Below are 25,280 nucleotides of genomic sequence, written 5' to 3'. Positions count from 1 at the left end.
CGTCGCAAAACATATGAGATGTTTCGAGGGCTGAAATTGGGATTTCAGGCTCGTGCCCACGTCAAGAGGTATAAGACCTCCGACGATTTTCTTAGCCTGCAAACTAAGGGAGAAAAGCTCAATTGTTGAGCTTGTGCTCAGATTGTCTGAGTACAACAATCATTTGAATCGAGTGGGAGTTGATCTTCCAGATGAGATAGTGATGTTTCTCCGAAGTCATTACCACCAAGCTGCTAGAGCTTCGTGTTGAACTATAATATATCAGGGATATATATGATGATCCTTGAGATATTCGCGATGTTTGACACCGCGAAAGTAGAAATCAAGAAGGAGCATCAATTGTTGATGGTTGGTGAAACCACTAGTTTCAAGAAGGGCAAGGGAACAAAGGGATACTTCATGAAACGGCAATTCAGCTGCAGCTCTAGTGAAGAAACCCAAGGTTGAACCCAAACCCGAGACTAAGTGCTTCTGTAATAAAGGGAACAGCCACTGGAGCAGAATTACCCTAGATACTTGGTAGATAAGAAGGCTGGCAAGGTCGATAGAAGTATATTGGATATACATTGTGTTGATGTGTACTTTACTAGTACTCCTAGTAGCACCAGGGTATTAGATACCGGTTCAGTTGCTAAGTGTTAGTAACTCGAAATAAAAGCTACGGAACAAACGGAGACTAGCTAAAGGTGAGCTGACGATATGTGTTGGAAGTGATTCCAATGTTGATATGATCAAGCATCGCACGCTCCCTCTACCATCGAGCTTGGTGTTTGCGTTGAGCATAGACATGATTGGATTACGTCTATCGGAATACGGTTATTCATTTAAGGAGAATAATGGTTACTCTGTTTATTTGAATAAAACCTTCAATGGTCTTGCACCTAAAATGAATGGTTCATTGAATCTCGATCATAGTGATACACATGTTCATGCAAAAAGATAGTAATGATAGTACCACCTACTTGTGGCACTGCCACGTAAGTCATATCGGTATAAAACGCATGAAGAAGCTCCATGTTGATGGATCTTTGGACTCACTCATTTTTGAAAGGATTGAGACATGCGAACCATGTTTGTTGGTAGATATGCATGAAGAAACTCTATACAGATGGACCGTTTGGACTCACTTGATTTTGAATCACTTGAGACATGAAAATCATACCACATGGGCAAGATGACTGAAAGCCTCGGTTTCAGTAAAATGGAACTAGAAAGCAACCTGTTGGAAGTAATACATTTTGATGTGTGCAATCCAATGAGTGCTGAGGCATGTAGTGGATATCGTTATGTTTTTACTTCACAGATGATTTGAGTAGATGTTGAGTATATTTACTTGATGAATCATGAGTCTGAATTATTGAAAGGTTCAAGTAATTTCAGTGTGAAGTTGGAAGATCGTCGTGATAAGAGGATAAAAATATCTATGATATGATCATAGAGATGAATATCTGAATTACGAGTTTGGCACAGAATTAAGACATTGTGGAAATTGTTTCAAAACTAATACAGCCTGGAACACCATAGTGTGATGGTGTGTCTGAACATCATAACTGCACCCTATTGGATATGATGCATACCATGATGTCTCTTATTGAATTACCACGATAGTTTATGGGTTAGGCATTAAAGACAACCACATTCACTTTAAATAGGGCACCACGTAATTCCGATGAGATGACACCATATAAACTATGGTTTAGAGAAACCTAAGCTGTCATTTCTTTAAAAGTTTGGGGCTGCGACGCTTATGTGAAAAAGTTTCAGGCTGATAAGCTCGAACCCAAAGCGGATAAATGCATCTTCATAGGACACCCAAAACAGTTGGGTATACCTCCTGTCTCAGATTAAAAAGCAATATGGGATTGTTTCTAGAATCGGGTCCTTTCTCGAGGAAAAGTTTCTCTCGAAAGAATTGAGTGGGAGGATGGTGGAGACTTGATGAGGTTATTGAACCGTCACTTCAACTAGTGTATAGCAGGGCACAAAGAGTTGTTCCTGTGGCACCTACACCAATTGAAGTGGAAGCTTATGATAGTGATCATGAAACTTCAGATCAAATCACTACCAAACCTCGTGGGATGACAAGGATGTGTACTACTTCAGAGTGGTACGTAATCCTGTCTTGGAAGTCATGTTGCTAGACAACAATGAACCTACGAGCTATGGAGAAGCGATGGTGGGCCTGGATTCCGATAAATGGCTTGAGGCCATATAATCCGAGAGAGGATCCATGTATGAAAACAAAGTGTAGACTTTGGAAGAACTACTTGATGGTCGTAAGGCTGTTGAGTACAGATGGATTTTAAAAGGAAGACGGACAATGATGGTAAATGTCACCATTAAGAAAGCTCGACTTGTCGTTAAGATGTTTACTGACAAGTTCAAGGAGTTGACTACGATGAGACTTTCTCACTCGTAGCGATGCTAAGAGTCTGTTGGAATTATATTAGCGATTACTGCATTATTTATGAAATCTTGCAGATAGGATGTCAAAACATTGTTTCCTCGACAATTTTCTTGAGGAAAGGTTGTATGTGATACAACCGGAAGGTTTTGTCAATCCTGAAAGATGCTAATAAGTATGCGAAGCTCCAGCAATCCTTCTAAGGACTGGAGTAAGCATCTCGGAGTTGGAATGTACGCTTTGATGAGATGATCAAAGACTTTGGGTTTATACAAAGTTTATGAGAAACTTGTATTTCCAAAGAAGTGAGTGGGAGCACTATAGAATTTCTGATAAGTATATGTTATGGATCAGAAATGATGTAGAATTTCTAGAAAGCATATAGGGTTATTTGGAAAGTGTTTTTCAATGGAAAGCCTGGATTAAGCTACTTGAACATTGAGCATTAAGATCTATAAGGATAGATCAAAACGCTTAATGGTACTTTCAAATGAGCACATACCTTGACATGATCTTGAAGGTGTTCAAGATGGATCAGTCAAAGAAGGAGTTCTTGCCTGAGTTGTAAGGTATGAAGTTAAAGACTTAAAGCTCGACCACGGCAGAATAAAGAGAAAGGACGAAGGTCGTCCCCTATGCTTAAGACATAGGCTCTACAGTATGCTATGCTGTGTACCGCACCTGAAATGTGCCTTGCCATGAGTCAGTCAAGGGGAACAAGAGTGATCTAAGAATGGATCACAGGACAGCGGTCAAAGTTATCCTTAGTAACTAGTGGACTAAGGAATCTTCTCGATTATGGAGGTGGTAAAAGAGTTCGTCGTAAAGGGTTATGCCGATGCAAACTTTGACACTAATCCAGATTATTCTGAGTAGTAAACTAGATTCGTATAGTAGAACAGTTATTTGGAATAAGCTCCAAATAGAACGTGGTAGCTGCATCTAGGAGATGACATAGAGATTTGTAAAGCACACACGGATCTGAAAGGTTCAGACCCGTTGACTAAAACCTCTCTCACAAGCAACATGATCAAACCCAGAACTCAATGAGTGCTAATCACATAGTGATGTGAACTAGATTATTGACTCTAGTAAACTCTTTGGATGTTGGTTACATGGCGATGTGACCTGTGAGCGTTAATCACATGGCGATGTGAACTAGATTATTGACTCTAGTGCAAGTGGGAGACTGTTGGAAATATGCCCTAGAGGCAATAATAAATTGGTTATTATTATATTTCCTTGTTCATGATAATCGTTTATTATCCATGCTAGAATTGTATTGATAGGAAACTCAGATACATGTGTGGATACATAGACAACACCATGTCCCTAGTAAGCCTCTAGTTGACTAGCTCGTTGATCAATAGATGGTTACGGTTTCCTGACCATGGACATTGGATGTCGTTGATAGCGGGATCACATCATTAGGAGAATGATGTGATGGACAAGACCCAATCCTAAGCCTAGCACAAGATCATGTAGTTCGTATGCTAAAGCTTTTCTAATGTCAAGTATCATTTCCTTAGACCATGAGATTGTGCAACTCCCGGATACCGTAGGAGTGCTTTGGGTGTACCAAACGTCACAACGTAACTGGGTGACTATAAAGGTGCACTACGGGTATCTCCGAAAGTGTCTGTTGGGTTGGCACGAATCGAGACTGGGATTTGTCACTCCGTGTAAGCGGAGAGGTATCTCTGGGCCCACTTGGTAGGACATCATCATAATGTGCACAATGTGATCAAGGAGTTGATCACGGGATGATGTGTTACGGAACGAGTAAAGAGACTTGCCGGTAACGAGATTGAACAAGGTATCGGGATACCGACGATCGAATCTCGGGCAAGTATCGTACCGATAGACAAAGGGAATTGAATACGGGATTGATTAAGTCCTTGACATCGTGGTTCATCCGATGAGATCATCGTGGAACATGTGGGAGCCAACATGGGTATCCAGATCCCGCTGTTGGTTATTGACCGGAGAACGTCTCGGTCATGTCTGCATGTCTCCCGAACCCGTAGGGTCTACACACTTAAGGTTCGATGACGCTAGGGTTGTAAAGGAAGTTTATATGTGGTTACCGAATGTTGTTCGGAGTCCCGGATGAGATCCCGGACGTCACGAGGAGTTCCGGAATGGTCCGGAGGTAAAGATTTATATATGGGAAGTCCTGTTTTGGTCACCGGAAGAGTTTCGGGGTTTATCGGTAACGTACCGGGACCACCGGGAGGGTCCCGGGGGTCCACCAAGTGGGGCCACCAACCCCAGAAGGTTGCGTGGGCCAAGAGTGGTGAGGGACTAGCCCCTTAGTGAGCTGGTGCGCCTCCCACAAGAGCCCATGGCGCCTAAGAGGTGGGAAAGGGGCAAACCCTAATGGGATATGCGCCTTAGGGCCCATATTGGTGCGCCTCCTTCTCCCATCCCCTCTTGGCCGCCACCCTTGTTCCCCATCTAGGGCTGCCGCCCCCCTAGGGGTGGGAACCCTAGAGGGGGCGCAGCCCCTCCCCTTCCCTATATATATTGAGGCATTGGGCAGCCCACAACACGCGATTCCATCTCTCGTTGGTGCAGCCCTGCATCTCTCTCTCTCCCTCCTCTTCTGTGGTGCTTGGCGAAGCCCTGCAGGATTGCCACGCTCCTCCATCACCACCACGCCGTTGTGCTGCTGCTGGATGGAGTCTTCCTCAACCTCTCCCTCTCTCCTTGCTGGATCAAGGCGTGGGAGACGTCACCGGGCTGCACGTGTGTTGAACGCGGAGGTGTCGTGCGTTCGGCACTTGATCATCGGTGATTTGAATCACGACGAGTACGACTCCATCAACCCCGTTCACTTGAACGCTTCCGCTTAGCGATCTACAAGGGTATGTAGATGCACTCTCCTTCCCCTCGTTGCTGGTCTCTCCATAGATAGATCTTGGTGACACGTAGGAAATTTTTTTGAATTTCTGCTACGTTCCCCAACAAGTGGTACGGTAATACAGTTCTGGAAGTCATGCTACTAGATCATGATGAACCTACGAACTATGAAGAAGCGATGGTGAGCCCAGATTCCGCAAAATGGCTTGAAGCCATGAAATCTGAGATGGGATCCATGTATGAGAACAAAGTGTGGACTTTGGTTGACTTGCCCAATGATCAGCAAGCAATTGAGAATAAATGGATCTTCAAGAAGAAGACTGACGCCGATGGTAATATTACTGTCTACAAAGCTTGACTTGTCGCAAAAGGGTTGCGGCAAGTTCAAGGGGTTGACTACGATGAGACCTTCTCACCCGTAGCGATGCTTAAGTCTGTCCGAATCATGTTAGCAATCGCCGCATTTTATGATTATGAAATTTGGCAGATGGATGTCAAAACTGCATTCCTGAATGGATTTCTGGAAGAAGAGTTGTATATGATGCAACCAGAAGGTTTTGTCGATCCAAAGGGAGCTAACAAAGTGTGCAAGCTCCAGCGATCCATTTATGGACTGGCGCAAGCCTCTCGGAGTTGGAATAAACGCTTTGATAGTGTGATCAAAGCATTTGGTTTTATACAGACTTTTGGAGAAGCCTGTATTTACAAGAAAGTGAGTGGGAGCTCTGTAGCATTTCTGATATTATATGTGGATGACATATTACTGATCGGAAATGATATAGAATTTCTGGATAGCATAAAGGGATACTTGAATAAGAGTTTTTCAATGAAAGACCTCGGTGAAGCTGCTTACATATTAGGCATAAAGATCTATAGAGATAGATCAAGACGTTTAATTGAACTTTCACAAAGCACATACCTTGACAAGATTTTGAAGAAGTTCAAAATGGATCAAGCAAAGAAAGGGTTCTTGCCTGTGTTACAAGGTGTGAAGTTGAGTCAGACTCAATGCCCGACCACTGTAGAAGATAGAGAGAAAATGAAAGATGTTCCCTATGTTTCAGCCATAGGCTCTATCATGTATGCAATGCTGTGTACCAGACCTGATGTGTGCCTTGCTATAAGTCTAGCAGGGAGGTACCAAAGTAATCCAGGAGTGGATCACTGGACAGCGGTCAAGAACATCCTGAAGTACCTGAAAAGGACTAAGGATATGTTTCTCGTATATGGAGGTGACAAAGAGCTCATCATAAACGGTTACGTTGATGCAAGCTTTGACACTGATCCGGACGATTCTAAATCGCAAACCGGATACGTGTTTACATTAAACGGTGGAGCTGTCAGTTGGTACAGTTCTAAACAAAGCGTCGTGGCGGGATCTACGTGTGAAGCGGAATACATAGCTGTTTCGGAAGCAGCAAATGAAGGAGTCTGGATGAATGAGTTCATATCCGATCTAGGTGTCATACCTAGTGCATCGGGTCCAATGAAAATCTTTTGTGACAATACTGGTGCAATTGCCTTGGCGAAGGAATCCAGATTTCACAAGAGAACCAAGCACATCAAGAGACGCTTCAATTCCATCCGGGATCTAGTCCAGGTGGGAGACATAGAGATTTGCAAGATACATACGGATCTGAATGTTGCAGACCTGTTGACTAAGCCTCTTCCACGAGCAAAACATGATCAGCACCAAGGCTCCATGGGTGTTAGAATCATTACTGTGTAATCTAGATTATTGACTCTAGTGCAAGTGGGAGACTGAAGGAAATATGCCCTAGTGGCAATATAAAGTTATTATTTATTTCCTTATATCATGATAAAAGTTTATTATTCATGCTAGAATTGTATTAACCGGAAACATAATACATGTGTGAATACATAGACAAACAGAGTGTCACTAGTATGCCTCTACTTGACTAGCTCGTTAATCAAAGATGGTTATGTTTCCTAACCATGGACAAAGAGTTGTTATTTGATTAACGGGATCACATCATTAGTTGAATGATCTGATTGACATGACCCATTCCATTAGCTTAGCACCCGATCGTTTAGTATGTTGCTATTGCTTTCTTCATGACTTATACATGTTCCTATGACTATGAGATTATGCAACTCCCGTTTTCCATAGGAACACTTTGTGTGCTACCAAACGTCACAACGTAACTGGGTGATTATAAAGGAGCTCTACAGGTGTCTCCAAAGGTACATGTTGGGTTGGCGTATTTCAAGATTAGGATTTGTCACTCCGATTGTCGGAGAGGTATCTCTGGGCCCTCTCGGTAATGCACATCACTTAAGCCTTGCAAGCATTGCAACTAATGAGTTAGTTGCGGGATGATGTATTACAGAACGAGTAAAGAGACTTGCCGGTAACGAGATTGAACTAGGTATTGAGATACCGACGATCGAATCTCGGGCAAGTAACATACCGATGACAAAGGGAACGACGTATGTTGTTATGCGGTCTGACCGATAAAGATCTTCGTAGAATATGTAGGAGCTAATATGAGCATCCAGGTTCCGCTATTGGTTATTGACCGGAGACGTGTCTCGGTCATGTCTACATTATTCTCGAACCCGTAGGGTCCGCACGCTTAAGGTTTCGATGACAGTTATATTATGAGTTTATGAGTTTTGATGTACCAAAGTTAGTTCGGAGTCCCGGATGTGATCACGGACATGACGAGGAGTCTCGAAATGGTCGAGACATAAAGATTGATAAATTGGACGGCTATATTCGGACATCGGAAGTGTTCCGGGTGATTTCGGAGAAAACCGGAGAGCCGGAGGGTTACCGGAACCCCCCGGGAGAAGTAATGGGCCATATGGGCCTTAGTGGAGAGAGAGAGGGGCAGCTAAAGGTGGGCCGCGCGCCTCCTCCCCCCTGGTCCGAATTGGACTAGGAGAGGGGGGGCGGCGCCCCCCTTTCCCTCTCCCTCCCCACTTCTTTCCCCCTCCTAGTAGGAGTCCTACTCCTACTAGGAGGAGGACTCCTCCTTGGCGCGCCATAGAGGGCCGGCCGGCCTCCTCCCCTTGATCCTTTATATACGAGGGCAGGGGGCGCCCCTAGACACACAAGTTGATCCACGTGATCATATTCTTAGCCGTGTGCGGTGCCCCCTTCCACCATAGTCCTCGATAATATTGTAGCGGTGCTTAGGCGAAGCCCTGCGACGGTAGTACATCAAGATCGTCACCACGCCGTCGTGCTAACAGAACTCTTCCCCGACACTTTGCTGGATCGGAGTCCGGGGATCGTCATCGAGTTGAACGTGTGCTAGAATTCTGAGGTGCCGTAGTTTCGGTGCTTGATCGGTCGGGCCGTGGAGACGTACGACTACATCAACCAAACGCTTCCGTTGTCGATCTACAAGGGTACGTAGATCACACTCTCCCCTCTCGTTGCTATGCATCACCATGATCTTGCGTGTGCGTAGGAATTTTTTTGAAATTACTACGTTCCCCAACATTAATTAGTTTAGATTATTTAGATTATTATTTTTTCACTAGTATATATGTATGAATGCATGTTAGATGGATATAATTAGTGTTTAGTTAGTATGGAATTTTTTTATATAATGTTGTTTTTCAGTTTTTTAATGGATGTATAAAAGTTGTGTTTTCTGTTTTTAGTGTTAGATGCTTAATTAGTATGAAATAGCATATAGAATTTTGACATATGCAATGATAGCATAATTAGTGTTATATAGAAATGTTAGAAATTTTAGTTATCAAAATCCAATCATTAAAAAAATGTTACTTTTTGCGAGCATATAGCTAGTATTTGTTCTCGACGATGCCCGGCCCGCATCCTCGCCGTCGACCCGTCCGCGACGACGTCCGACTGACCCATGTCCAGGACTGGGCTCCACCGGGCTGGCACTGGGAGGTGTTGCCTGGAGGGGCGCGCCGCTTGATGAGGAACCCAGCCTCGGGTCCCGTCGTCGACCTTGATCTCGTTTGGTGGCGTTCGCGTGGGCCAGTTTCGGTGCGGAGGGAGCCGGCCCCGCCGGAGGTGGTACGTCGCCGTGTCAGGGAGGAGGACGAGCACGTCGATCGCTACATGGTTGCGTTAGAGGGCGGCAGGTTCTCCAATACCTGGCAGTTTCTTCAGGGATCTCACTTCAGCTATGATCCTGTGAGGGTTCCTTCTCTTTGGGTGTCCACCGCCCGCGCCGCAGGAACCGCGAGTGTCCTAGATTCTTCTGTAGTATTCGATCTTTAATTAGCTACCTAGCCAGTGATGTACTATTCAATATTATATATTATTCGAGACGATGTATTCGAGATTATATCTATTATTCGAGACGATGTATTCGAGATTATATCTATTATTCGAGACGATGTATTTGAGATTATATCTATTATTCGAGACGATGTAATTTGAATACTAAATTGTTTTATATTTCTTTTGGCATAGTTAAATAAAAGCTATGGCGGACAATACCGACAGAGTGGGAGAACAGACCATGTTCGATATAATACGCGGGCCAGATGATGATCAAAATGAAGAAGATTATGACGGCTCCGAATTTCTAAACAACACCGGAGAGGGTGATATGATATTCGATCGCGACGACCGAATTGATGAAGTCGTGAACTAGGATTATGACAATGACGAAGAACATGTTGATCTTGAAACAACAAAGACCGGCGAGGTATATATATTTATATAAGCAGGCATCTGGTGATCATCACATGTTTTAAATGAGTTGAAGATATATTAACGAATCGATCTTTCTTCTTTCAGCCATCCGGATCGAGCAAATCTTCAGGCAACAGGACGAAACGAGGCCCGAACAAAAAGTTGAAGCAGGGCGTAAAGTATAATATCGAGGCAATCAAACCTAATGGCGAACCATTAGCGCCTAAGAAGATTGCGGACAAGTTCGTTCGTCAGTGCGGAGTTCTTGTGAAGGACCAACTCCCGATCTCCCTTCAGGAATGGAGAGAGCCAGCAAAGCCACGTCCAGATCTTACTTTTGTCGATGACAGACAAAAAAGTCTGCTTTGGGATACTCTCATGGAACATTTCACCCTACCAGATCATTTCACAGAAGCAGATGTGCAGAAAGTCAAGGACGCTGCTCTTAGGAAGATGGCGGTTGCATTCAAGAACCACAAGAATCGTGAATGGGACAAGTACGTCAAGGGAGGAAGGAAGACTCCAGTATTCGAGGGAACACTAGAGAATCAAAGTGCTCATTGGGACGATTTCATGAAATTCAAGGATTCAGAATTAGCTAAGGAACGGTCGAGAATAAACAAGAAGAATGCCGAAAAAGAGGATAAGTTCCATAAGCTGGGGCCAGGTGGCTACGCGGTGGCAATGCCTAAGTGGGATAAGTCTGAGAAAGAGATGGAGGATGCAGGTGTCACTCCGTTTACTAAGAGCTGGTCCCCCAGGTGCAGGACTTGGTTCTATGCGCATGGGGGGGAGTTGGACCCGAAGACAGGCAAAGTTTCAATGAAGGCATGTCTGAACGGAGCCGACGATAATATACTTGTTGCAATAGAAGAGGCTCGAACGGGGGTGTTCCAGCCCAACAGAGAGAACGACGAGCTTACGCGTGCCCTGGGAAATCCTGAACACCCGGGAAGAACACGAGGCAAGGGCGCTATTCCGTGGTATGAGGGGTTTTCGGACTGGAACGCCGACTACAGAACCCGTGCGAGAAGGAAGATTGCGGAGGAGAAGCAGAGGAAGATGGAGGAGGAGAAGAGGAAGTTGGACTATGAACGCCTTCAAGGCCTAGAATCAGCGCACGCGGACTTGGTAGTCAAATTCCAGCGGCAACAGGAGCAGATCGACTCACTTAGCCAGCAAAGGGGGTCTCAGCAGCTGCAGCAGCTAGCGGATGATCCAGCATTGGATACCACCGCCCCATCCATGCCGAGAAGCAGCATGGGTTCCGCCCCGTTTGACGCAATGCTGGATAGATACCCCGTGGATGACATCGCGGAGAACACTAACTGCGAGCTACACTTCAAAATTAAGAACATATCCTTGAAGGTGGCGGACGGCGTTTCTTATACAAATTCCCCCGATGCAATCTTACATTGCAACCCGATTCTAGCAGGCTATGCTCGTGTCGTGGTTGATGAGGTGGTGGACCAATATTCGGGGCTAGAGCTTGACATTCCTGGAGGTGACGAGGAGCACACACTCGGAGATGCCAAACATCGTATCATCCTATGGAGAAAGGATTGCATCATCTTTCGAAGGCCACCGACACCGCGTCACCCGACTCCTCGTCGAAGTCCGCCACCGAGTCAGTAGACTCCCGCTCCTTCAAGTCCACCAACGCGTGAGGCCACTCCTCCTCCTCCAAGTCCGGCAAAGTGTCAGGCCACTCCTCCTCCAAGTCCGACACAGCGTCAGACGTCCACTCCTCCTCCAAGTCCGGCACAACCTCATGCCACTCCTCCTCCAAGTCCGGCACAGCTTCAGGCCACTCCTCCTCGTCCAACTCAGCCCCGTCAGCCGTCTCCGCCGCCTCAGCAATCGCAGAAGAGACACCCCACAGCTATGGTGCGTAGCGGTACGAGTCGAGGTCATAGTACAGGAAGTACAGGCGGAGGCAAGCGATATAAATATGGTCCAAACCTCACTACTCCTCTTCCTGAGAGGGCTTACGACAGGACCGAGGAGCAAACCAATGCCATAGTGCAGGCAGAAGTCGACGCCCATTTTGGACCGAAACCGCCACCGCCGCCAAGGGAGAAAGTGCCTGTGGAAGTAGTTGACCACTTCATTTGTATGGCTCAACCACCAGCTCCTAAGTCTGTTGACACAGACTATGAGCGCCACATCAGGAAGTTACATCGACAACGTCTATAGAAGGAGGCGAGCTCGAGCTCGAGCAAACAACAAGCAGCTGTCAAAAAATGCGGGAAAACCGTTGCCCAGCTGGGAGAACAGGCGGCGCAATCGATCCCCCCGCTTGTTGTGCCGCCAACAACACGTGACAGTACGCGCGTCCAATATTATTGTGGGCAAACAGTTTACGTTCCCGAGGTGGGTGATGTGGTAATAACCCAGGAGCATATAATGCAGGCTGAAACTCTCAAAATCACTGTTGGACAACTCCTCGAGATCGAGGACATGCTTGTGCTTACAGAGGAGGAAATAAAACGGAAATATGCCCGGGGCCAACCTTTGGTCAAGCCAGAAGAGGTCAAGAAGCTCCCCACGAGAATGTATGAATTGCATCAATGGTACATGGACATTACCAAGAGATCCGATCGAGAGTCCCTCATGGTGCAAGTCAAGAAGGATCATTACTACCATCAGAAACCTGTGACCGTTGAGTATTCTGAACTGTTTCAGTTATACAATCAAGACGCACTCGACAAATCTATCGTCAGTTGCTATTGTCTGTAAGTGATTTCTTTCTATAATTTAAGTCTCAAGCTAGCTGTAATGATCCTTTTGATCAATCATTACCTGTAATTATCCTCACTATATTCTTTTCTGTGGTATTATGCAGGATGAAGATGTATGAAATGAGAAAAGGTGGACGCTATGGCATTGGGTTCATTGACCTAAACACCGTTAATGAATACACATGGAAAATAAACAAGCATCATGAAAAGCAGGTAGAGGACAGCATGCTAGAGTTCTTGAAGCGCCTCAAATACAATGAAGATATACTACTTCCTTACAACTTCCAGTGAGTCACACTTTCTTGTACTACAAATTCTCTGTTTTTGCCTACTAGCTAGCTACATGTTTTTGCTTACATATGCCCGCTTAATTAAGACATGCAAACGTGTGTGCATGCAGATTTCACTGGATCTTGTGTATCATTAAAGTTGACGCTGGAACAGTTGAAATACTGGACTCACTACTCAAAGCAAATGACTATAACATCTTGTTTGGGATAGTCAACAGGTAATTTCAATCATTATTAACTATATATCTCGGCCTATTTAGTTCGTCATTTCATGATATGAACTATTTAATAACCCCTTTATTCATTTTCTTTGTCGGCGGGCAGGGCTTGGGCAAGGTTCATCAACGTCACGGAAGGCGAATGGAAACGACAACTGAAATGGTTTTGACCCAAGATAAATAATTAAGTAGTACTAGCTAGCTAGCTAGCTGCCATCTCTTTAATTATCATGCTTGATTAATTATTATCTGATCAAATTAAATTCCATTCTCGTAATAAAGGCCTTGAAGCAGGCGCAGGGGACTGATCTGTGTGCATTCTGCGTTTGCGAGAACATTCGCATGATGGCGTCCAAAAGGAGCAGATCTCAAAGACAAGAATGGGTACGCTTGTCAGAACACTATTCACAATTTTTACATCATTATCGATATCTAGTCACACAACTAATACACATGCATATTGATCTCCTTCTTAACAGTTCACAGAGGTGCGGGACAAGCTCCTAGAAACGGAGCGCGTAGAAGCACTTCAAGAGGAAATAGCGGGATTTTTGCTCGACCAGGTCATAAATCCGAAGGGAGAATACTATTACCCGCTACCGTCCCCATCGACCAGGTCATGAACCACTTCCAATTGTCATCGTGCTCCGAAGGCACTAATTAGGCTAATGCCACTAGCTCCGAAGGCAACATGCATATGTAGGAGAATTGTATATAGCTATACATGTGTGTATGTGTGAATTAATATGATGGTTTGTGAGACATTGATGATATATATATGATTGGTTCTACTAGAAATTAACGTGTACAATGTGTAGTATCATGAAATACCAGCAAACGAAAAAAAATTAAAATGGAAAACACAAAATTAAATAAAAAAAATCATAAAACCAAAAAACCTCCAAACATTTTAGTACCGGTCGGTGTTACCAAGCGGTACTAAAGGGCTCCCAGCCCCCGGAGCTGGCTCGTGCCACGTGGTTGCCCTTTAGCACCGGTTCGTGCTGAACCGGTACTAAAGGGAGGGGCCTTTAGTGCCCACACTTTAGTGCCGTAACCGGCACTAAAGGGCCTTACGAACCGATGCTATTGCCCGGTCTGCACTAGTGCGTCGAACACCTTGAGCGGGTCGTCGAAGTTGGGGATGTGGTCGAAGGGGTCCGCCGCCGCGCCCGGGTCGGAGAAGTGCCTGTTGACGTACTCAAGGACGCAGGAGAGGACCCGGCCGGTGACGCCGGGGACCGGGATGGCACCGTCGGCGGCGCCGCCCTTCTCCAGCGTGTCCTTGATCGTCTTAGACGCGGCGGCGATCGCCTCCTCCATCACCTCGAGCTCCTGGCCGTCGGAGCTGCGCAGGCGGACCATCTTCGTCGTCATCTTCGATCTCTCTGACTTCGGTTCTGCGATCGGCGGCCGCTGCGTATTTATATGCGAGGACAGGGAGACGATCGAGGACTTTGGGTCGGTGTACTCGGGCCGCCGCCGACTCCAACTCAGCCTTTTTTTTTAGAGAAACCGACTCAACTCAGGTTGCGTACGTAGTAGGAGGATTAAGAGGTTACTTGTCGATCTGCAGCCCGCAACAACAATGTCCATGCGATCGGCCCACGTAAATCATGTACATTTATTATTTATTTTGTAACTCTCACTTTTTTTAACAAACTGTACGAAAAAAGGAAGTTATTTTGTAACTGTCACCCGAAAAATGAGTTGGAATTTCTTTCAAATTAATACCCCAAAACAGCAAAGTAAGTAGTTGTTGTTCTTAATGCAAAATGCCATGATTTAAAAACAATAAACCCTTACAAGGCAACCCTCAAAAAATTAGAAATTCCAACCGGTTCCTTGAACAAAATAACGCCATCTTCCTCCTGCACACGCTGGTGGTGCGCCATGATCCATGCTCGATGTCCGCACACGTCGGTGGCACTCCATGATTCATGCTTGATGTCCGTGATCCATGCCTGATGTCACGACTGAGCCGAAGCTAGCAAGACTTTGAGTCCGCGGCCGGAAAGCCGTCGAGATATGCCGGAAGAAGCTAGTGGCCATTATCCAAAAATGGATCGTCGCCCTAGAAAGGAGGACAAGGAGAAGGGCTAAGAATGACGAAGACGACTACCACCTTCGTCAACATGGACCTTGACGCCATGACGCACGACGCGCTCACCTAGATTTGAAAGAGTCCATACGATGCAGACACTACCTCCTAGAACCAACACCAAGAGCAGAGGCCTGACCTGGTCGACCCCCGATCAAACTATTTCGCGTCGAAGGATGATCTAGAGAAACCTTATTCGACCGTCAGAGCCGAAGCCACGATAGCCAAAAATCCTAATTGAACAAACCTACTTCCTCCGATCGGAATTACTTGTCTCGGAAATGGATGTATCTAGAATTAAAATACGTTTAGATACATCCATTTCTACGACAAGTAATTCCGAACGGAGGGAGTAGACCGCTGGATGCACCCGGAATAAGGTCACAGGGTTCCCCTCCCTCCCCACTGCCGCCAGAGCAGAACCCCATGACCCCTCATTATTGTGGCAATCGTAATTTGTCGCAACTGATGCAGTTCAGTTGGACCATGAACAGTCACCTTCACCGTTCAATTCCAGGAATCCTCTTTAAGCTATATGCGTACAGTCTACATTTTTAAAGACAAGAAAAGGGCTGAATTTTGACAGCACAAGCATCGACTGCACCTGTCCATAGGAGGCAGCAATTCACCCAGGAAAGGGAACATCTTCCATTCTGTAAATGTGTTCCATGCACAAGAATTCCTTTACAGGTACAGCTGCACATATATGCACACAGCACGCTACTGTCTCAGATAATCTAATCTCCTTCACTGACCCCAATATCTGCACAGGTGACTATGCGACATCTCGCTCTACACGAGCAACATTCCTATGTCAGGCGACGCAGCAGCAGAGTCTCTGAATCATATGCACAGCACCTCGACTCTGACTCATGTCTTGCTTCTAAGTATATCAGGTATCACAAAGCTGACTAAATCAATTGAAGAATCTATGAATCATGAATGTGATCTGAAGAATCTATAGCTCCGCGGGGGATCGCACTGGGACGACGAGCAAGAGGTCAGTCTGCCGCTAGTGCTTGGAGCTCCCGCAGGTGGTCTGGTATCAGTGTTCCCAGGTGAGGATTCTGGGGGTTCTCTGCATATGCAACATGGTATGCCGCAACGCAAGCCTGTGGCCACGCAATCATCATCCGGCACTGCAACATTGCAACACGGAAGAAAAGGGAATCATAAACCGGAAGCATAGAGCAGTAAGGGACATCTACACTTCATAACTGATGCTGGACCGCTACCCTTTTCGGTGGGTATATAACAGTATCTCTCCCTTTTCAGTTTTCAGTGGACAAGCATCTCTCTTCTTTTGGATATAAATATATAAATGGATGCCATTTTCACATAATTCTGATAAAAGAAGCATCTAGAACTACAAAAGTGGAAAGGTGCAATTTCACCAAGGCTATGTAAAGTCAAATCCATATTTTATATATCTCTGTACCAACTAGCTTTTGAGGCTTATGGACGCAACTACCTAAAATGTCAAGTGGCATAGGTATGCAAGCAAAATGTTGAACTAAACAGGTTTACACTACTTCTTTGTAAACAAACACCAATACATAGTCTATCAGTTTTACTAGTGCAGACAGTGTGCTACCGTCGTCTTGTCAACAGAAGATTATAACAAATTCAACCAGGTTCACCAATAGACAGTCTGCTTTTTTTTTTTTTTCTTTTTTGCTGTTTGCTAGCAAAAGACCAATGCAGACTTAAGTTGTCACTAATGCTGATAAATAAACACAGGGAAAAACAGCCGGGGAGGAATTAAGAAGAATACCATGTAATAACCGATGAGAAATGAGTAGAACGATATTGGCAGAGCAAGCTCCTTACGATCCCTATCCATGGCCAGTGCCCATGAACCAGCAACCAATGAGGCCAAGGCGCCTCCAGTGACAGCCGAAAGGAAGCAGAAGGAACCGGTGAGGTCTGAATCGACAAGCTTCGCCATCCCGCGGAGAACGAAAAGGGACCACACATCCCGCGAAGCCACACAGAACGCCTTCCCCCGCGCTCCGACATGGACAAAGCCCCACCGGTTCACCCGTCCCATCAATTTCTCCGATACAGTCAGGCAGCAGCCCTGGCAGCATGAGAAAAGGAACTCGTCGTTGCCCCCTGACAGGGCGTTGATCGCTCGAGCGAAGCTCCTCACCGCTGCAATCACCGGGACAAGCACAGCCCCCATGCATATGTCACCAAAAGCTGGCCCCGACATCGTGCCACAGAATGCTTCGACGGCACCACCTGGCATACGGACTCCGTAGGCAAGCGCCGCATGTGCCAGCCTTGCCACGGCCACATAGACGAAGTAACGCAGCACCTGCATTGTCCATGATATGCTCACCAGGAGCGCGGCCACATAGACAATATGGAAATCCATGAAGTGCCCTTCTGCAGCTGAAATGCAGCTGATGGCAACTGTCCAGAAGGCCATGTAGCCAAACGCGGCAAGGACAACAAAAAGAACCAGGCAAGAGGCACTGAAGGGCAAATGTGCTCCATTGACAGAGGTGGAAAGTACTGCGGCGGCATGCTGGAGGCGCGGACCAGTGGCCCAACAACTGTACAGCGCCGCTGCAATGGCGATCACAACTATGAGCACTCCGATGCCAAGGGCTTCGCCGTCACCGACAAGGAGTATGACTACATCGCAGCCAAGTGCGGAAACAGGAGCTGTCCAGAGAGATGTTTTGATGGCTTTTGCAGGATTAGTGACAGCAAGGATAGTCCAAAAGCAGGCAGCGATAATAGATAATATCACAGAAGAGGCGAGCGGAATGAAGTGGGCGAAGGGCTTGTAGGTAGGATTCGGGTGGGAAGAAGCCTGGACTCCAAGAAAGATTGTGAGGGCGATGAAAGCAATGAGGTGCATGATGAACAGAATCTTTGTGAAACTGGCTGTGAAACCACTGCAGCAACCACGACTGTCACGGACTGCAATGTTCCCATAGACTGGAGAGTAAACTTGCTCTTCTATTTCAAGTGGCACCTGAAGAAATAGTGGTTGGAACATTAGTGAAGTGGAATCTTAAAACCAAAACAGCGAAGTCCATAACGAGATTTTGTATTTTGTATGTGTTTGTGTTCAAAGCTCGAGATGGTAAAAGTTTGGTATCATTTAAATGTTATGAAAACTAGTATATGGATCATTAGTAATTAATTATGTTGGAGCAAACATGGTGCAGTAATCGTACAGGCTATGAAGAAATAAACTCATCCTTATAGTGATACCTTGGAAATGATTCCCCAAAAGTTATTCCAGTAACCCATATCTGTAATAGATGTTTTAAAATAATGAAGAAGAAAGCTAATGTTATAAGTACTTCATATCTAGCTTAGATAGCAAATATAGGGACTAATGCAAGTGGGCAGTCAGGATTGTTCTTGCCATCTTGTCTGATAATAGCAAATTCACTTATGATGCTAGAATACGAAAATGTGGTCAGATTGTGATCTTGTCAGAATAAGATGAATGTTTTCACTATCTGTCTATAAGTCAGATGGAGGGGGGAGTTTGTGAAGATAATCCTATATGTAACTGAATATACTCCCTCCGTTCGAAAATAAGTGTCATGGTTTTAGTTCAAATTTGAACTAAAACCACGACACTTACTTCGGAACAGAAGGAGTATTTGATAAATATAAGCAACAACTAGTTCCTCCTAAAATGAAACCGACTTCTAGTAGGTATTTCGGTGTTAATTTTCTTCTAGAAACTTGCAACGAGTTTTTTTTTCTTTAACCCCAACATTAAGCTGCAATACGTGTTTTAAGCTATCCTGTAGGCTACAGTTTAATGCTAAACTAGCATATCCCCGCATTTTTTTTGCTAAACTAGCATATAGTACTACGTTGTTTTTTCAGATATCCCATTCTATACAAGCACATAAACAGACATTGGCAATCACAATAATTGTACCAGAACTTGAAAGGAAATCAGTTCAAGATGCAGATAGAGTTGTACAGTACATTTCAAATATGATCACAGAAACACTTGGTATTTTCTTCTATTATAGCTGCATAGTAGCCATACTGAATGTGCATATCATCAGAGAATTGAGAATGCCAAAATATAAAACTATGGATCAATCAAAATTTGTGCAATCACAAAAACTCTAGGGCCAACAAAGTGATGCTGGCACGCAAGTAGTCCGCCATACCCCAACCACTTGAGCACCCTACTGCCTCATTTCGGTCTGCACATCTAAAAACACGAGCAATTGTTGTAGTCTTATACCAACCCCAATCCACAACCACCCGTCACAGGATTTGTTCAACCAATTCTACACATGGGCGGGGCGGCATGGAAACATCCAGTTCGAAAACACGGCCTTGCGCGCACGAAACTGATTGGAGCAACATCGACACGGGCAAAGCGATTCCGAACACACGTACACGGTTCATCCGAATTACAGTAGGATATGATTCAGTGGTCCAAGCAGATGTGGCACAATCAGAGCAGCCCCCCGATTGGGCGGGCCTGGTTCGCCAGAGATCCTAATCTGCCAGCACTCCTCTCCCTCTGTGGCACGCGAACCAAATCGCGGCAAGCAAGAGCAGCAGGGAGCTATCCCCCCAGTCGCGGTCAAACGCAGGCACGCCGAGCGCGAGCGACAGCCCGATGGGGAGGGGAAGAGAGAGGAGGGGAGGGGCGCGCCGGTCACCTGGTAAGGGCTGGCCGCCGGCGTGTGCGCCGCGCCGCCGTGCCCGGGGGTAATGCCGCCGCCGGCCGCCGTGATTTCGCCGACGCCGACGGCGGTTCCTCCCTGCCTCGCCGCCATCGCCCTGCCGACTGCCGTGCCCGACTCCCTCTCTCTCTCTCTAATCCGCCGTGAGTGGCTTTGGTCAGGTGGTAGTAGTGATAATCATGCGCTTCGGCTTTGGGCTTGGCTTTGCTCTCGCTTTCGCTTTCGCCAGCGGCCGCGCTTTTCCGCTTGCTCTGCTTGGACGGGGGAGGAGAAGTGGTTCCACTACCCTCCTTTTTTTTCTGCTTTGGGTTGGGTTGATTTGCGGAGGCGTGGCGTGGGGAGTGGGGTGCGTGGGGAGCGAGTGGTCTGGGTCTCTGACGCGGTGGGGTCACTGGGGTTCTGTGCTCTTCCGTCGCGGCCGTGCGCCCTAGTAGTTGTGATGGCGAGGCGAGCGATGACTTGGTGGAGTACAGGGTGACGGGTCGCCGTCGGGTTTTGGACCTCGGGCTTACACGTCATCCTGAGCACGTGCTGTGGCGTGGGAGCTATTTCTCGCCCATTCGTGTGACTTAACCCCGTCTCATTTCGGTGCTACTGAGCCAGTCCAGCACTGTAGCTGACTCTGCCCGAGTTTGTTTTTTCTTTTCCAGGTTTAACTGCTTGACTGGTTATCTTTGGGTTTTTATCATTCTAGTATTAATTATTCTTTCTTTGGTTCTCCTTGTTTATTTCTTCAGTTTTCGCTGGGTTTTTTCGTTTCCTTTATTTTTCATAAACATTGTATATTTTTCTTATTGGTCAGACATACTTATACCTATATAACATTTCTCAAATGTATGATTAATATTTTAAAACAATTAAAATTTATGTTTAGATATAATTATACATCTCATACACATTGCGTATTTGTCTTATATACATTAAAAATATTTTATACACATTTAAAATAAATTAAATGCATGATTGATACTTATCTAAATATATATTTTTTTAATTTTTTTAATGCCTGCTAGTTTGTTTGCAAAAATATGTTCAAACCTGTTTTTCTGAATGATAGAAACATTATTTTAACTATGCAAGCAATTTTACATAGTATAATCATTTTTTTATAAAATGTCACAAACATATTTTCAAACCAAATAACATTTTTAAAATGTAATGTACATTTTTTCAATGGTATGAAACATTGTTTTAAATTACACAAATATCTTTTTTACATTGTATAAAATTTTCCAAAAATATCTGAACATTTTTCTACAAATATGTTAACATTTTTTTCAATGTCACATACATTTTTTTCAAGGTACAAACATTTTTTACATTGCATGATCATTTTTTATGTGTGCGATGAACACTTATAAAAAATTAACTAAATTAATTTTAAAATATATGTATTTAGATTTTTTTTATAAAAAATATGTGTGTGATGTCAGTATGACGAGCCCCCGCATGGTTACTGGGTCGACCCTCTACCAGCTCCCCTTAGGCAAGCGGAGCTGCTGTCTCACATAAAGCAAGGCATAGTCGCACCTATGTTGGGGTGTTTGATCACCGGCAGAGCTACACTGGGGCCCAACCAGGTCATGGCCCGCTCAAATTTTCTAAAAAGAAGATTATACTAAGCCCATAGATACACAACACTACGAAGCAGGCAACAATCCAAGTTTAGGGTCATGTTTAGCAAAATGGGCGACCAATCTTCCTGTTGGTAGGTCTGCAATTGCGCGTTTTAAAGTATTAGTAATCTTGCACGCGCAATGCGCGTCTAGACTAACAAAAAGCAGGTTGCAAACTTGATAGTAAACTAAAGAAGACATAATACATGTGTTTAGTATCATGTTCTCAAATGATGGTCCAATAACTTGTCATGAAGCCAATATTGAAGAGACTTTGAACATACTTGCAAACTATCCCATAATGAATGTTTAACTCTAATGTGAAAATACATGTTAAAGCAATCTCCGAGGGAGGGTTAATCTTCTTTTATATAGTAGATTATAAATATATGGACAGAGGCACATTGAGAAAAAGATTCACAAGAGTTCGGAGTTTCATATATATGTTTGGAACATTGAAAAATTGGACCTATGTAGGGATCCTGGACCGCACAAACTATGGATATCATCAGAGAATAGAGAACGTGCATATCATCCTGAAAGCTCCTTCAGGTGGCCACCGATGTCTTCCTAAAGGTGGTTTCTTTTTCCACATCTGGTAGTTGACTTTGGTGGGATATGCAAACTATGACGATGGCTTGATGCAGAGGGATGGTTGTGCAACGACGGTGGTCGCACATCGCATGTAGCTGCTGGGATGACGGTAAAGTGGTGGCAACAACACATAAGTGACTTCAATGCGTGCTACTCAAACACCCGCTCTCAAGCTCAAGGGTGAAAGGCTAGGTCTGACATGTGTTGGTTATACCTGACAATGATGATGTTTTCACGTCGTTACCTTGTTGAAGGCAGTGCTCGAATATGCTCAGACTGATTCTTCAGGTGAAATCTAGATTCTGGCTTTGCGTGGTTGGCCCGGTGGCATGTATGGCTTTACTCTTTGTCGGTGTGATCCTTTGTGTGTGTGTGTGTGCGCGCGCGCGCATCCTAGTTATGTCCATATGATTGTATCTCTTGATGCTACATTATGATCAATAAAAAGTGTCCTTTATTTGAAAAAATGTGTTGTTTGCAAGGCATTATTCTCCTCCGAAAACAGCTTTGTTAGTACTTTTTTCTTATGGCATTACATTATCTCATCTTGTATGGAGGCAGTTGTGTTTAGACATTTGGTTAGTGCAGATTGATGTAAACGGGTGCATGGTGTATGTATGATTGTGAGGCATGAGATATCTTTCGCAGATATGGACTACTTTGTCTTCCACAGCCGTGTTGTGCTGCTGCTAACTATAGCCAACTAACCAGACATGGACTTGTTCCTTTCCATCACGCATGTCTCTCTTTTGAACTTTCTTTCTGGTTAATTAATGATATTTGCTAGTACCCTCCACCTTTTTGTGTATTTTTAGTGGGAAGTATTGATCCCGCGAGCATGGTAACCACCAGCATATCCTGGACCTCACGTCCCAATTAATATAAGCACTGTTGCCAGTGTCTTGTAACCTGCATGAGTTGACTGGTTATCCCCCTCTCATCTCATGTGTTAACGTCATGATAGTAGATCACTACTTCAAAGTACAAACGCTTTCTCACTGTGGCTGGACCGCAGGCAATGATCCACGTAGGTTGGCTGAAATGTAATTGTCCCTCTTTTTCGATGGAACCTCGTGGTTTCGCTTCTTCCAGATATTCCAGATATTCCAGGATAGGCACCGCTCGTCCATCTTGTCGTGTAAGCTAGTACTCTTTTCATTCGAAAATACTTGTCATCAAAATGGATAAGGCTTCCTTTGGTTCATAGGGTAGGAAAATTGTAGGAATAGAAAAGTCATAGGAAATGAGATGACATGCATCTCAAATCCTATGAGTAGGAATAGGAAAGAAGATGTCCTTTGTTTCACATCATAGGATTTTTTTCATTCAGTCTAGTCTAATGTTTATTTTACTATGAAATGTGGAGGATAGGAAGATTTCCTTCATAGGAATAGAATTCCATTCGTACAAACCAAAGAGCTCTATAGGAATTTTTCCTAATCCTACCCTATGAAATTCCTACAAAATTCCTCCAAACCAAAAGAGGCCTAAAAAGGGATGTATTTAGAATTAAAATATGTCTAAATATATTCCCTTTTGTTTATTTTAATGACAAGTATTTTCGGACGAAGGGAGTGGTATTCTTTATCTCATCTCGTGCGTTCAACATCTACAAATTTCTCCTTTCACCACACCACAAGGGCAGGGCGGATCCACATAGGTTGACTGCTCCGTTTTTTTTTACATGGTTTTCGCTGATTTGAAACATTCGGAATTCTCTGCTTGCCCGTGTATAGACAAACAAATCGGACCATTTCATTCCCCATGGAGAAATGAAGAAAAATGTATACACTATCAATAGTTTTACACAAATTGACATGCTCGAAGCCTAGCTGACGACGTACATGAAAATGTAAAAAAAAACAGTGACTTTTTCCATGTGGTGCATATGAGAAATTGTTAGACCATTTCTGCCGATTTCTCTCATTGACGGCGATGGTAGGCGGCAGTCCAGCGGGAAGGCAAAATCCTTGACCGGATATTGTAGTGACGACGACTGCCCCAACTACCTACCTACCAAAATATCGCAGCAGAAAAGAAAGAAAGAAAGAAAGAAAAGCACTTGGATACGTCACCCACCTACCTACCGCTTGTGTGTGTGTGTGTGTGTTGGTTTGGCAAGGCTTGAATACTAATCTCAATTCCAATGATACGATTTAGCAAAAAAGTCCAATTATCGATCATGAAGCAAGAAGGTGTTAGGCTGGCCGAAAAGCTCGTTGCTCGTGAGCTTAACGAACACTCGAAAGCTCGGGTCGTTATGGCTCATGCTCATTAGTAAATGAACTGAGCCGAACAACAATTTTAGCTCATTAAAATTTAATGAGAGAGCCTACCAATTTCATGAGCAGCGCGTTTGGCTTGTTATTATTTTGGGGGGTGTGGCTGCTGAACCCACTACTGTTAATAATTATCAAGGCTCGGTAGTAGCCCACTGACCATGTGCTAGTGCTACTATTTTAAAAGTTTAAATTATGCAGAGGTTGTTGCAGTTCTACATGTTAAAATTATGAATACACAATACAATACTTTTATGCTGTTTACCACTATAATGAGTACTCACAAGCACTCATGAGCTTAACAACTATTAAACGGATCGAGTCAATCACGAGTTTTATCTCATTATCATTAATGAGCTTAATGAGCCTTGCCTCAATGAGCTGATCGACTCGTTAATCTAGCCCTAGATGTTGTCTTCTTTTCGGATGAATTTCGTAAAAAAAAATGAGCGTGGAAGTACAGTCTAAAATCTAACATGCATGGCAAGTTCCTCATAAGGGAGAAGTGGCGGACCTAGGATCAAATTATTGGAGGTGCCAAACATCGATACGTAGGTAAAAGTTTTAGTGAAATTACACAAAAGTATTATGGTTGTGCCTAAGCATCATAGTAAATCTAACGAATAGTCCAAAATTAAGGTTAATATACTTCTATAAACTATTTTTTTTGTTTTTATAAGGGGTGCCATGGCACCCACGACACTCCCTAGATCCGCCCCTCAAGGGAGGAATCAATTATCTCCACACACACCACTTATTCAGCGTCCTTCTCAATGGTTTTGTCCACAAAACACTCAAGAGGACCACCAAGGAGAAATGGATAAGAGGTAGAAGCACAT

The 25,280-nt window shown here is 44.5% G+C and overlaps 2 protein-coding genes across 2 annotated transcripts in view; both read right to left on the bottom strand.

Annotated features, from left to right (window-relative positions):
• The window catches only part of LOC125507325 (SKP1-like protein 1A), a 29,600-nt gene extending 15,060 nt beyond the window's left edge, over window positions 1-14,540 (bottom strand). The window contains exon 1 of the mRNA XM_048671940.1: window positions 14,274-14,540. Within this exon, the coding sequence (XP_048527897.1) occupies window positions 14,274-14,540 (267 nt within the window). The remainder of the gene's footprint in view (window positions 1-14,273) is intronic.
• A 1,356-nt stretch (window positions 14,541-15,896) lies between these two features.
• LOC125510479 (protein PNS1-like) lies at window positions 15,897-20,242 on the bottom strand. Its single transcript, XM_048675673.1, has 3 exons — window positions 19,929-20,242; window positions 17,039-18,253; window positions 15,897-16,403 (listed from the first exon to the last, which is right to left on the bottom strand). Exons 1-3 carry the CDS (start codon window positions 20,043-20,045, stop codon window positions 16,266-16,268), a joined length of 1,470 nt encoding a protein of 489 aa, XP_048531630.1. The 5' UTR covers window positions 20,046-20,242; the 3' UTR covers window positions 15,897-16,265.
• Window positions 20,243-25,280: the final 5,038 nt, after the last annotated feature.

This window comes from Triticum urartu, chromosome 5, assembly GCF_003073215.2.
Source record: "Triticum urartu cultivar G1812 chromosome 5, Tu2.1, whole genome shotgun sequence".
Lineage (NCBI taxonomy): Eukaryota > Viridiplantae > Streptophyta > Magnoliopsida > Poales > Poaceae > Triticum > Triticum urartu.
Note: the sequence above shows the minus strand (reverse complement) of the source record. Positions and strands in the feature narration are given on the sequence as shown.